The sequence below is a fragment of the Apteryx mantelli genome, chromosome 6 (genome assembly GCF_036417845.1).
Source record: "Apteryx mantelli isolate bAptMan1 chromosome 6, bAptMan1.hap1, whole genome shotgun sequence".
NCBI lineage: Eukaryota > Metazoa > Chordata > Aves > Apterygiformes > Apterygidae > Apteryx > Apteryx mantelli.
The window spans coordinates 27,257,949-27,272,288 of NC_089983.1; the positions used below are offsets into that span (position 1 = coordinate 27,257,949).

General features: G+C 39.0%; 1 protein-coding gene across 1 annotated transcript in view; it reads right to left on the reverse strand.

Moving 5' to 3' along the window:
• The window catches only part of METAP1D (methionyl aminopeptidase type 1D, mitochondrial), a 49,919-nt gene that overhangs the window by 17,214 nt on the left and 18,365 nt on the right, over positions 1-14,340 (reverse strand). The window contains exons 2-3 of the mRNA XM_067299062.1: positions 4,295-4,464; positions 1,610-1,759 (exon numbers count right to left, since the gene is read on the reverse strand). Of these exons, the coding sequence (XP_067155163.1) occupies positions 1,610-1,759; positions 4,295-4,464 (320 nt within the window). The remainder of the gene's footprint in view (positions 1-1,609; positions 1,760-4,294; positions 4,465-14,340) is intronic.

Sequence of the window (14,340 nt, forward strand, 5' to 3'; positions counted from 1 at the left end):
AGGCAGACAACAGGGACCAGTGGAGGAATGGGGCTCTTCGGATGAAATAAGAATGCAGAGTTTACCTTAGGAGGACAGACTGAAAGAGCCTGGATTGTTTAGTCTGGCACAGCGAAGGCTATAATAGCGCTATTACCGCATGGAGGGGACAGATTCAAGGAAAGGCAGGAAGCTGTTTAATTTAAAGAGCGGTGTTGGCACAAGAACAAATGGGTATAAACTGGCCATGTGCAGCTTTAGGTTGGAAATTAGAAGATGCTCCCTGTTGACGAGAGAAGTCTTTGGGACAGCCTTCCAGAGCTGCGTTGGCCAAATATCCACAAGCGTAAAGGGAACTCACCACATTTCTGAAAATGGGCTCTGGGCAGTAGACTCAGCAAGGCAAGCGCAAGCACTTGCTGCCTCCCCTGCCTGCAGTCTCATGTTCCTGCTCATGTACTTCTTACGTAAGACAAGCTCCTTCTCTAAAGCATTAGCTACATGCATGTAGCACCTCTGCTGTTTCATTTGGCACATGCTACGAACACCATAATCTATCCTGTGCTGCATACATATGCATGATAACGACAAAGTGGTAGGGAAAAACTGCTCTCATGCACTCTGGGTCAAGGCCCTGCTCCTTCAATGTCCCCACCCTACAAGTATGCGTCCTTAGCTTTACACGAGTAAGTAGGCTTTATTGTACTGGGAATGAATTACATGTGAAAAAGTTACACATTCATGAGCATTTGTAAGATTAAAGCCTCAGGCAGTTTTGCCACTGGTCACCCCAATTCCAGAATTAAACCTCTGGGAGATAACTGAAGGAAAAAGGCACAGTAAACCAATAATTTTTCCCCTTTTAAGGCAATGGCATCGACCTACAGTTCCCATCTATCTCTGCATCTCATAGCTATTCAACCCATTTTACCCTATTCAGTATGCTATTACATGAAATATCAAGGCAAGGCTAAAAAAGCACTCCTTCATCTGCAAAAACTCATAGTAGGCTCCTCCCAGTACCTTTTTACTTGGGAGGTACCCCAAAAAGCATACTGTAGAAGCATTATTGGAAACCATGAGGCTTTATTATCAATGCACTCTGAAAAATTGTATGGAATTTGGCAGCTCTTTTTTTCAACAGCGATTCTCAACCTTGCGGTGCGCCAGACCACGTGAGACACCGGGAGGAGCAGGAGGATGGACGGGAAGGGAGGAAGCAGCCCAGCCCTTCGGATTTACAGACACACAGAGCAGAAAAGCAGAAAGCATGAGGAGGATCTGCCATGAAAACATGTATCATGGGCCTTATGAGAAACTCATGGCATTTGGCAGAATTCAAACAGAGAAAGAGAGATTACAGATGGACAGAGATTGCACCTGAACCAGCGACTGACTGGAATTAAGTATTTCATGGGTCTAAAATACAGACATAATTAAACAAGCATATTATGGACCGAATCAAAAGTTATGAAATCCCTCTGTTTTCATATCTGACTTAAAAGAAAGTTGGACACACATTAAAGGAAAGTTTAAAAAAAAAAAAAAAAAAAAGGCAGAATAAAAAAGCCCCAAACTACTGAAAGCATAAAAGACATCCAAGCTGTTATGGGACTTATGTAATTGTTACCTTTAAGCCCTTTCCAGCCAGAAGTAGGATACGACGGGCCAATTGACAAGCTTGACGAAGCCCTTGAATCTGATCTTCATTCTTAATTTCTATGTCGTCTCCCCAGTCTGGTACAATGCCTGTCGTCACATAGTCTGGCTTCTTTATGTGCTTGGAGAAAAAGGATTGAAAATGAAGATCAGAAAACTGAGCATGACAATGGGATCATTTTCTCAGATACTGCCTCCTGCTTCATGGCAGCTTGCCCTTTCTGTCCTGCTATCGACCTTCCTAAGCCATCAGGGCAAACCCTCAAGGCTGCCTCAGTATTTCTTCCACTGCCCTTTTGAACTTAACATTGCCTGTTACTACTGACTTACAGAGTCTGTTAACCTTCCACTACTGAAATCCCAGATACTGCTGCAGACTTGCAGCACAAATAGGTTTAAGTTTTAAAACTCTGAGAGGAAGACTTAAAAACTCCTCATTTTCTTCTGCACAAAGCGGCAAATTTTATACAAAAGTTATCTGAACACTTTAACTGGATGGACAAACATACAGAATTAGGCTCAGAATTAAAACTGATGAAACAGTTTCTTGATCAGACGAAACTCCTATTAATTTCCATGAGATTGTTTTTTGATTAAGAACTTCAGGATTTAACTTATTTTAACTTAGGATTTTTACTTATTAACATAGTTCATATGCTGCAACTATATTTGCCCATTTACAACACCATGCAAGAGTTTCCCAATTTACTCTGTCAAGGAAAGTGCGACAAACTTTTTTTTTCCTACAAAAAGTTTTCAGCCTTCATACATATGTAAAATTCCATTTCTGATTTTTTTCTTTTTTTTAAATCCACAATAGTTTCAGGCCAAGTATATAACAGCACACTAATAATAACAGTAACATCTTTCACAAAGAGCAAAATGTGCTTTGCAAGGATTGCGGGCTGTTTTACCAGCCACAGGGAAGAGTCACTGCAGCCATCCCAATGGCTCCATCGACCACCGGGAGACTTTTGCCACCGACTTCACAAGCGACAGAACCGAGCTGGCCGGGCAGAACAAAGTGGCCACTTAGGCTGGACACAACCAGCCCAAACAACAGGGCAGTGTAGGAGTGAAGAGCACTGGTGTAACCGATTAACTCTAGAGGGATGTTAAATAGCGAGACTATTGTTACTCCTACTGGTATTTCATCACTTCTACTCTCATAAAAAAGTGTAACTGGATCTTTGGCGAACTCACATCACCAGAATTTCAGATTTACATTTCATTCAAAATAATGGCACATTGACCCAAACAGCATCCTGTTGCAACACTTTAGGACTAAATTTAGAAGAAAAAAAAATACATTTACTGGGTTACCAGCTCCATAAACTGCAGCACCCTCATTCTGCCTTGGAGGGTACTTATCCAGTAACTGCTGAGATCTGACCCTGCTGACTTGTAAGAGCTGCTAAGGCAGAAGTGCAAAGCAGAGGACATATAAATGTCTATGCGCACAGTTTCACGCCAAAATCTTGAAAAAAATCCCCATGTCATTTCAATACCATTTCTGCCATACTCTGTATAAAGTAATATCCTTCTCCTCAGATTTTCAGAGCTGAAAATATGACTGATTTCAGACAGTCTGAGCATTGTAATCTGCGAAGATTACTTTTCAGTATGATGATATATTTCTTCATCTTTATCCTAAAAGAAGCATCTAAATATAGAAAAATAAGTTTGTAAGTTCTACAATTTTTAAACCTTTGAAAATGTGTAAAGGACTTAATCCTATGTTTGCCCTGCACACAGTGCTTCCAGTTTCTTAGGTGGAAGAGCCCTATATCCAACATCCTTCTCTGCTTTCCTATTTAACAACTTTTTAGTATTTCTGGCCCATGAAAATACTCTATATTTTGCATAACAAATCTATAATACAATGAAAAGTAAAATAAAAATAAGTAAATATACATCCTGAAAAGCACTATTTAAAAAAGGTATTTGCTTTTTTTGGCTACAGGAAAGATACTAAGCAGTTAAGCTATATGTTGTAATTAAAGCAAAAAATGGAAAACAGAGGTGGAACACTTGTTAAAATCACCTGGGGAAAGGAATTATTTGGCTCAAAAAGTAAATAAAAATATATCTTGCCAGAAAAAAAAAAGGTAACTTAGGGCCAATAAAGGCTGGTTTAGAACGCGTGATAGGGGTTCAGGGGAGCTGCCAGCAGGTATTACACATTCTCAACCTGAATCAGACATAACCAATTAACAAAACCTTCAGCAAGGTATAAACATTTTAGAATTAACTTGCTAAAGATTTATATAGAAAAGGACTCCGATGATCATGAATGACTCCCGTTAACTTTTGCTAGAGCTGTCTATACTTGTCCAAAAGGAGAACCTGGACACAAAGTGTGAAGTGCTGACAGATGATTATAATATTCCACGTTTATAGTACTGTAACTTAACAAGCCCCAGGTTTCAACGCCCCCATAGCTAGAAACATCACTCTGTTTAACGTGGTAGGAGCTGAAAACTTCTCTCGCCAGTGCTCCTATTTCAAACACCAAACCAAGCAAGGTCCAAATACCAAACCCATCACAGGATGGAGAGCCAAACTCCCTGCTGTTGGACAAGCAACATACTGCATCGCTCCTGCAGTCAACCTCTATATTGACTGGAAACAGATCAGATAATAGAAATGGCAGTACCTTAGGAACTGGGTGAGCTGGAGAAACTGTAGCTGGCCAAACTATGCTATAAGCAGCATTTCTTCGTCCCTGAGAAAAGAAGCATCTTCTTTGTTGGTTGCTTGCCTGCCTGCGCAAGTAGGCAAGCTTGAGCGGTGAAGGAAAAATCCTATGGCAGCCACTCGCAGAACCTGTTAATAGAGAGGTTAAAAATGGTTAAAAGACTTTTACTAGCACATTACAAACTGCGAAGTATACAGAAAGAAAGGCACCATGCAAAACAAACTGCAGAATGCCAGGCACTAGCCAAGGGAAGCTCAAAAAGCTATATAAATCTCACACCTTTAAAGTGAATATTAACACTGAAAAGCAATGAGAACAAAAAACTCCCCAAACAATACATCAAAACTTTATAGACCTATTTAGGCCTATTTTGGTTCAATGCATTAAAAAGTTGCGTGGGTAAATTCCCCAAACCTTACAAGAAGAGCTGACGCTCTACCTGGGCCCGGTTTGTAGCAATTTGGCTAGAAGCCACATGGTTCAAGGGTGGGGGAAACATAAATAAGGGACAATAGCCAGATATTACGAGATAAAAAATGCTGTAGCATTGATATTTTGGACAACATTTTCATCTGTGTGTCTGCTGAACTGGTCACACATTTGAGCACAGCCAAGTGAATGCTGCTCCGGTCTCCTGCAGTAAGGCACAAAGAATGGGGTTCAATTCGTTATAACCTCCTGCCTATCAGGGAATATAACAAACTTCAAGAAACATTTTTAATCTTGCCCAAAGAGGCAAGTGAAGGGATTAAATTTTGTAATAGATGTGGAATATTTAAATTATATTTCCATTTAATTCACACGGAAATTTAGGATAATGCAGTTTATCAGAGTATTTATTACCCAAACCTAGTTGCTGTGCAATGGTACGTTTTGCAGAAAAAAATGGGCATTCAGGCATGTATGTCAAAAAAGCAACAGAAACAAAATAATGCCTCACAAGAGACAACACCAGCACCAAAACACAGCAATATACCATATTCATAAAGATTATTTATGCTGCCCAATTAAAGAATAAGTAAACATAGTGAACACTTCCATTACTTAAAAATTCTATAATCTAAACAGAGGTTTGTTTTTGAAACACGATGGAATAAATTTCATGTAATAGTTATGCTGCTTTTGAAAAATGTCATAGGTATTCAAATACAAGAGCAATCTTTCGTGGCAAGTAACCAATACAAATAATAACTCTTTAGTTAAAAGAAACTGTTTTGATTTAAACAGAGATAAGTAAACATTTTTAAACCATAAAAAATAAGAAATTTATCTACTGCGTGCTTTTAACTGATGCAAATAAAAATCTCTGTAAAAATTATCAGTATTATTATTATTTTTTTTAGGAAAATTGTTTCTTCCATATCTTGTAGGCTTTTACTTTATTGTACCTTCCTTTCTTTTGGATGCATTTATTGTGTCCAGATGCAGAAAATATCCTTCCACGCGTACACTTGGCTTCAGAGACAGCCCTTTTACAGCACTCCACGCTATATAGGAGATTTGAGCTCTGCATCTTTTTCAGAGCACCAAAATGCAGAACGAACGACAGTGCTGAGCGAGGTTTGCCCTGGCAGCGTTCACGCTCGTCTCTGCTCGCTGAGCAGCGCTGAGGGTAAGCAGCAAGGTCTGAACTGGCGCAGCACCTGAAAGGCCCTAGCGAGCTTTGCTCACTGCAGGCAGATCTCTGCTGCTGCTTCAAACTGTTCACAAGCAGCAGCACCTTCTTGTCCGATGCACAACAAACTTCTAGCCCAGCTGAGGCGCCCAGCGGGGAAGCACCTCCCGGAGCCAGAGGCACCCGGGGAGCGGGCAGCGGCGCCCAGGCTCTGCCGGGGCGGCAGCGCTTCGGCCGGCAGAAGTGGCAGCGACCAGCCCGCCCGGCTCCTGCGCAGCCGGAGGCGTCTGCACGCAGCCTCGGAGCGGCCCTACAAACGTGCTCAAATGCGGAGCCACCCGCGTGGTTAGCTAAGGCCCATGCCCAGCAAGCCTTCGTCCGTGAGGAAGAGGTGCGCACGCGCCGCTTATCCGACAGCAGGACTCCAGCTGTTCTCTTGCGGACGTTAAACCAGTTCACGTCCCTGGGCGCACGTCTATCAGCTGTCCCCCGCTCAGAAGGGACACCGGCTTATTTGGAACAACATTTTTACCTCTGTTCCCCCAAAGATACGCTGGAAGTGTTGTCATGAGATAATGTGATAATGAGGTACTGTCGTCTGCTGTTCTTCTACTAACTACTCATTATAAACCAGGCGCACACAAAAATATCTACTACTTGAACAGGTGAAATGCGACAACCAAGTAAATATCACTATAGTATAATATGACTCCTAAAATAAATCTTGAGAATTATAAACATAGGATAACTAACCCTTCATTTGAGATATAAAAAATTACAAGAGAAAATATCCTCCTTCAAAGTAAAAATAAAGTAGCATTAAAATATAATGAAGTTACTGTTTTATAATGGAAAACTGGACTCCATGCACACACTTCCTTCCTTAAGAAAGCCTTCTTAATGTCTCCATATCTTTTATTTTTAAGCTCTCATATTTGCAGCTAATTTGATATAGCAACATCATCAATCACCAGAGACAGGAACAACTGGCTGTATGCTGCAAGGCTTGGCCACATGCTGCCTCCTCCCCGTCCCTTCCACCTACCCAAGCTTTTGTCAGCGTCCTATTTACTTCTACAATGCTGGAGCTCAAGCACAAGCTTTATATTAAGCTTTCTGGCCTCTAAACATGTATATTAACTACTGTAAAATATTTCATAAGTGCAGGGTGTATGTCACTTCCAGTGGACATGACATCCGTCAGGGAGAGCTCAGCGTCTGAAACTGGCAGCGTCATAACACCCAGAGCATCACAGGGAGGGCGCAAAGTTGGCCAGTTACAGGTTTCTTTTCTTCCCCAGAGGTAAAGCTGTATCATTTGCCATCAATAACAGAATATTTATTATCAGCTGCAATAATGAGAATTATTACCAGTGTTTCAGAAATCACATCAGCACCTACTATGTCCTGAGCACAGAAAACTGCAGACAACTGCGGCCCTGACTCCAGAGCGAATCACACTGTGCAATCTGTACGCGTGTACGTGCTGCTGGAGCTGCTGGATTCCTCAGCATACCTTCTATACTTTAATTTGTATTAATAATATAAATATGCACTGTGAGCTTTTGTGAATTACCAGATGAATTTATCTTTTATGGAAATTACATTTCCTTTTCTTTTAATCGAATCAGCCAAAGGGGTTGAATACAGAATTCAAGTATGATGATGGGTGGGAGCATTTTAAGTGACTGATTTTGCAGCACAATGTGCCCTATATTTATTAGCCTTTTACTCTAGGTCTATTTTAATTGTTATCTGTTCATGCATGCTACACTATATAATGAAAAGCTCCCATTTCACTTACTGAGTAGGGAGTTTTTTATGTGTATCTCTATTAATGACCCTTAATTAAGTTGATTTTAGTCATTTAAATGTGATTCTCCTCTGGTCAAGAAGTATTTTTAAAGGGAGATGTTGGAAATGAACTCTCACACAAGTGCTTCCCTAATGCTTCCTATTAAACAGTTACAGAAATTTATCAGCTACTTTTTCAATGAGGTGTGGAGTAGCAATGCAAAAAAACGTTCATGCACATGATCCATCAAATGCAATTGTTCGCAATTCAACTTCTGGTATTTATTTATGAAAGGCTTCAAATTACCAATCAATTAGCGAAATATTACCAAAGGATAAACTTCATTATCGTTCTAACTTACAATAAATACAATGTTAAAAGAGCCAAGAAATAAAATTAACGTATTATTTTAAAATAGTCAGTCATAGTATCTACAGAAGCATAGTAATGAAATTATTTAGGATTACCAGAATTAACATCTGAGTGATTTAGAAGTAAAACCAACTTGCTCTTGATAGTCATTCATATTCATATATGAAAAATTAGCGTTCAGATAGCCCATTTTTAAATATGTGATTTAAGTGTCTTTTTAACTGAATAAAAAACTGACATGGGAGGTGTTGTTTTTAGTATATACACATTTGAGGGTAAAACACTCGAGATCTTTAATTTGCTTGTCAGGTCATTTAAAGTTATTTAATCATTTTGCTTTTTGTGCAAACTTTCATTTTTTGAAACTTCAGAGGAATACAGTTTAAAGTGAGGTATCAAAAATCACCTTGGTAATAATATATGCAATCCAACCAGTTAAACTAAGTAAGAACATACAGCTTTTTACTGTTAATTACCAAATGTTCCCATTTGTCAATCTGAAATAATGGTTGTGGTTTGATAGAGCTTCAGTTGTAATTGTAACTATAACTGTTTAATAAAACACTGACTTTGTAATGCCTGTGTCGCAAAGGTACATATAAACTTCAAAAATAGAATGGGAAACATTAAAGCTTCTTTCCAACTCTGGGTAACCTGTGTAACAGAGGAGCAGCTCACATTTCACAAGCAATAACCTGTGCATTTGCTGAAAAAAAGAACAACATAGGGAAATGCCTCAGGCAGAAGTTGAAACTGATTGGGCAAAGTAGCAGCACAAGAGCCCTTGCAATTAAACAAAAGCAAATTCATTCTGTTGACAGATGTTGATTACATCAAAGCCATGAAAAAAACTTTTTTCTTTTTTCTTTCTTTTTTTTTTTTTTTGCAACTAATACCTCTGCATTTTCTGTACGTTAAGGATATAACATATCTTAATCAACATGTAATAATTTCTAAATTTGGTAAAAGTATATCGTAACGAGGTCTTAACGACAGGCTTCTCTAAACAAGAGTGTATTCACATGGTCATGTCTGCATACCCGTGCTGGTCACACCATCATCAGCCCCTTACTTCCAGGGGTTAACTGCTCTGGCAGCCAAATAAAATACAGAGAGAGCTGTGTAATTATGGAGACAGTCAAAGGGCAGACTCTATTTTGAAATCTATTTGCACAGACAAGGTCTTCCAATTTCGCTTACAGGAAACAAGCTGGTAAAGGGGCTCTCCTCCTCTCCAGATGCTTTCCACACTTTTTTCCCACATCAGGAAACCGGGGACATGGACACCATGCAGCACTGTTTCCTGCATTACAGGACTATGTCATTACAAGGAGAAGAGCAAACCCATGCTCGTGAGAAATATTTCCTCCTAATTGCCCATATTAGGGAAAAGCAAAACCCACAAGGACTACTGAAAATGTGACTAGCAGCAATTTGTAAACAGGACGCAGCCACAGCTGTCATGATGGTACTGGGAAGGAGAAAACAGAAATGAAAGGGTAAAAACATTCTGTTCTTAATAGCATGATAGGGGAAATGAAATATTCATCGGTATAGATGTGACTTCAGTTACAACAGCAACACATTGGTGAAAATCTCTGCAACAATGTGCTTAGATTGTACCCTGATAAACCCTAATAAAGACCAGGATATTACAAACATTATATTCAAACTGACATTTTATTTAATTATTGAAATTAAATAGAGAATAATGACAAAAGCCATTTATTTATTTAATAAAGGTATTAATAGGAATTCCTGTTCTCATTACTCTCATGAAGAGAACCAACAAAGTTAAGTCTGATAATCACAAAAGCCAACGGCCAAATGCCACCGACTCTAGCAGAGCCAAATCAGCCCCTCTGCTGACACCACTGGGATTCTTCAGTGACATGAAGTAAGTCGAATTTGGCCCTCAGGACCAGTTACGCTCCCTGCTAATTAAAATTTTGCACTTACTTCATGGAGAGCAAAAGTGAGCAATTTGTTTGCTGTAAGCTAATGCAAGCAAGTATTTTAATGGAGTGCAAATTTGTAAACTATTTGGAAACAATTCGTGACTGGCTGTGCTTGTTATTACTTACTTTAGACCTGAACACTAAAATGATGAATCACTGCTTTCTGAAATAACGCAGGTCTTCTAATTCATTATTCAATCAAACTCATGGCCAAGAAAATATCTGTTCTGCAAGTTGGTAAAGGGGGAAACCACAGAGAATCAGAAGCTCTCCTATGTACAGGAAGGATGACAGCCTAAGGGTACTTCAGCCCAATAATAACAACATTCAAGTAATAGTGCCCAGGTCATGACAAGCCGTGACCCTCCCCATAGCTCCTGCAGGAAGTTGGCTTGGTGCCACCTTTTATCGGAAGCATTTGACAGTGCAACTTTAACAAACAAAGAGAAAAGGAAAAATTAATTTTATAACCTTAAAAAAACCTTCAACTTATTCCCTAAGCAGTTGTGTGCATATACACATACAGAAAATCCCGCCAAGCAAGTATAAGAAATAAATGTATAGACCGAGTATCATTAAGCAGCACTTTGCCATTATATTGCAGGATTTAAACAATACAGAATACAATCTAACTTTATCTAAATGACGTTAATGTATATACCAAAGGAAATTAATTGTCTATTACATAAAATGCAACTAGGTTGTACATACTTAACTTTGAAAACAGGGCATTTATCCTCTCTGCAACATACTCATAAGGCACTTCAACAAAATACTTGCTCTTTGCTTTTTGAGATGACTGGAAGATTTAAGGTTATGCATTCTGATTATGTTCCAAGAAAATAATGTAGTCTTCAACCCTAGCGTTATTTCTACTAAATTTCCTCTCTCCAATGGAGTAATACAAATACAAAATAAAAGGAAAGTGTTGCCTAAGGCAGTATCACAGCAAAATGAAACAAGTCAGATTCAAAACCTGGACAGAGCAATATTAAGAGTTTCACACACAGTTACTACCAGGCGAATTTAGGCTCCAAATCACAGCATCTGGCAAATTTCAACTTCTATGATTGGCAAAAAAACCCATTCCTCTTATGTTACTACATTCATATATTGAGTAAATTAATTCATCTTAAGTAGAATAAATTAGGAGAAACACGTATTTGTTCAGGTTTGCACATTTAAATACACCTTTCAAACATGTTGCATCTTTCTTAAGTTTTTTAGAAACATCAGAGTAATTACTTTAGCTTGAAAGATTAGTCATTATATTCACTATTTTGATGTTGTAGGGAAGTGACTATTGTTGGAACAAGTTACTCAAAAAAAAAAAAACACGGTTGTTTCAGATTAAAATAATAAGCCATTCAAATAGTCCTTATTCACACACACACACACACACACACACACACACACACACACACACACACTATGAAATCTTGTTGTTAATATGCACCCACCCACAGCTTTAACATTCACTGAATCCTACTGGGATAAAATCCTTTCAGGTGCCCTATGAAACAACTGTTTTTCAGCTGGCATGTTGACGTCCTGCATACATGCCTGCTACAGTATTAAATGTTACTGGCAGTGTGTTAAAAATAAATCTTACTTTAACATCTTAAATTTCCATCTTAAATGGAAAAAAATTGTGTCTGAATCACCACAAAAATGTTTTACACAGAAACCCTTTCAGAAAACTATGAGCAAGGTTGCTAAAATAAGAGTAATCTTTGCATAGAAAATTTAGGAACGCTTTAAACATCGTATTAGTATTTTCTCTGTAACCTGAGATACAGGAAGGGGATCGATAGCCTGCAGTCTTTTCCCCACACAAAATATATGATCCATTGCAATAATTCTTTTCCATACACCTGCAGCCAATTCTTTAAGGATACAAGAAGATTCCCGAATCATAAGCCAGGCTTATCTCAAAATGAAAAAAGTATACACTGTTAGCAATTTTGGGATGAATGTTTTAATGAAATACTTACATTGCTACTCATTTGGTAAAAAATGACAGCTAGCAGCAAAGTTTCTTGCCTTGTCTCAAATTTTATTAATTACTTGTAATATCCTGTTTTACAAAAGGTGGCTGTAAGCACATGAAAACCCAAGTTATATATTAGGATGGTGAGTCTTCTGCTGAGAAAAACATGTAGGTGTCCTTTGCTGGAGTGAAGAGTGTAAGGCTGGGGCATTCCTCCTAGAAACTGGACTTTCAAACACCCAGGCAGACAGATGTAAGAGTTTACAGATGTTTCTACTAAACTATGGTGGTGGTGGTTGTGGAAATAAGCTCTTACTTTTTTCGTGAAGATGCTCTGCACAGGGAAGCTGTTCCAATCAAGAGCTTGCTGCAGATAACTTATAGTACCCTTATTAAAGCATTTATTTTTATACCTGTCAGTCATTAGAATGTGCTATTAATACATAACGTGGATGCTTATTCATAAATATGTGACATTTGGGTCACTGAATGAATTATGATGACAAGATTACAGATCCAATTTGGAGGCATACGGTATAATGTTTGGGAGTTTTTTTAATTTTAATTTTAATTTTTTTTAAGTATCTTTCACTTATCTTCTTGCTTAACATTTACAAAGATCTCTTTCTTATCATAAAAGTCCCTGTTTATCAAGCAGTGATACAGGAAGAACTTGTTTGCATTTTCAGAAGTACCAACATACATCACTTATGACAAAAAAAACAAGCACTCCATAAGAAATGCTCAATCACTGTCACTCATACACACTAAAATATACATAAACCAAAGCATGTGGTGTGAACTATATTAGATTCAAACTGAACACAGAATTACAACTATAACAAACAAAAAAACAAATAATTACAAGTGACTCACAGGCCTATTTACACATCTCACAAAACTGCTGGAAAGGTCGGTAACCATAGAAACCTGACAGCCTAAATTCAGTATTTTAAAATTTGTATTTAGTTCAACGTGCTGAAAGTGATGTTTCTATTTGATGAAATTCATATCCTTAAAGGCTTCAGTTTTTACTTTGATACTCAAATAAATGCTTAAAATGATTTAATTTCTCAATTACTAATAATTTGCCTTTTAGATCTGATTTTATTCAAGTAAAGATTACAATTTACTCCTTGTAGTATAAAATGTCAATACATTTAAATCCTGCAAATTAATATTTCTAACATTTCTTTAATGACTGAAATTAAATAATGATACAAAACAAACACTCCTGAACTCAGTCCCTTATTATTGTTTTGCGTATAGACTTTTAGAAGCTGCACACTAGCAAAAAAAAAAGATCACTCAAATGAACTGTTATAGCTGAAACGCTAATAGCCTTTTCAACTTATAGTTCTTTTTCGCTGACGATTACGATTTGCACGGCTTAAAATTTAATGCCATGAGTAGTACTAACGTCCTGTGTTTTACCTCATAATCTAAATGAGTAAAATATTATTTTTGTAGTTCACTTATACTTAGGAAGTAACGCTCGCCGGGTATTTCATTATGCAGATGAGCAGTGGATGTCGGCTAACATGATTTAAATGGGTCAACAGTATTTTCCTATTCACATTAATCATCCAGACAGCCGCACGCACAGAGAGAGCAGCCCGGAAAACTACCCAAGGGAACCACTTCTGATCGCCGACTCTTCCCACTGGCCAGGGCGCCGGCGGCGGCAGCGGTGGCGGCAGGCGCGCGCGTGCCCGTGCCGCGGGGACGAGCACTGCCGCCGCGGGACGCGTGAGGGAGGCGCGAGGGATGCGGGGTCCCGCTGGCCTCGCAAGCCCCGCGGAGCCCGCGTCGACCACCCGGACGAGCCCCCGCCGGCGAGACTCGCTCTTGGCAGGGGGGCGCGCGAAGGGGCCCTGCTGCGCAAATACAGATGTAGAAAAACTCCCACGGAAGTCAAAGGACACAGGATCAGGCCTTTCGTTGCCAAGTGTTTGCAAAGCGCGCCAAAACTGCAGGCTCTGTTCTCAAATCATGCAGGCCCTTTTCTCGTATACGGCATATTGCAAAGAAAATGGTAATTTCTAAATGATGCAGCACTCCTATGCAAAGGGAAGCCGTGCTAATTAATGCTAACAGGAAGGAGCGTAAGTACAAAACAGGCAGAAAGTGAGAGAGGGATCAGGGATCAAACACCCAGTTTCCTTATTCAAGGAATGTAGAATTTACAACAAGATTAAAAAAAAGAAGATTCCCTCAAACACAAAAGCACTCGTGTGGCAGAAAACCTCTGCGAAGGCTCGGACGACACGGCAG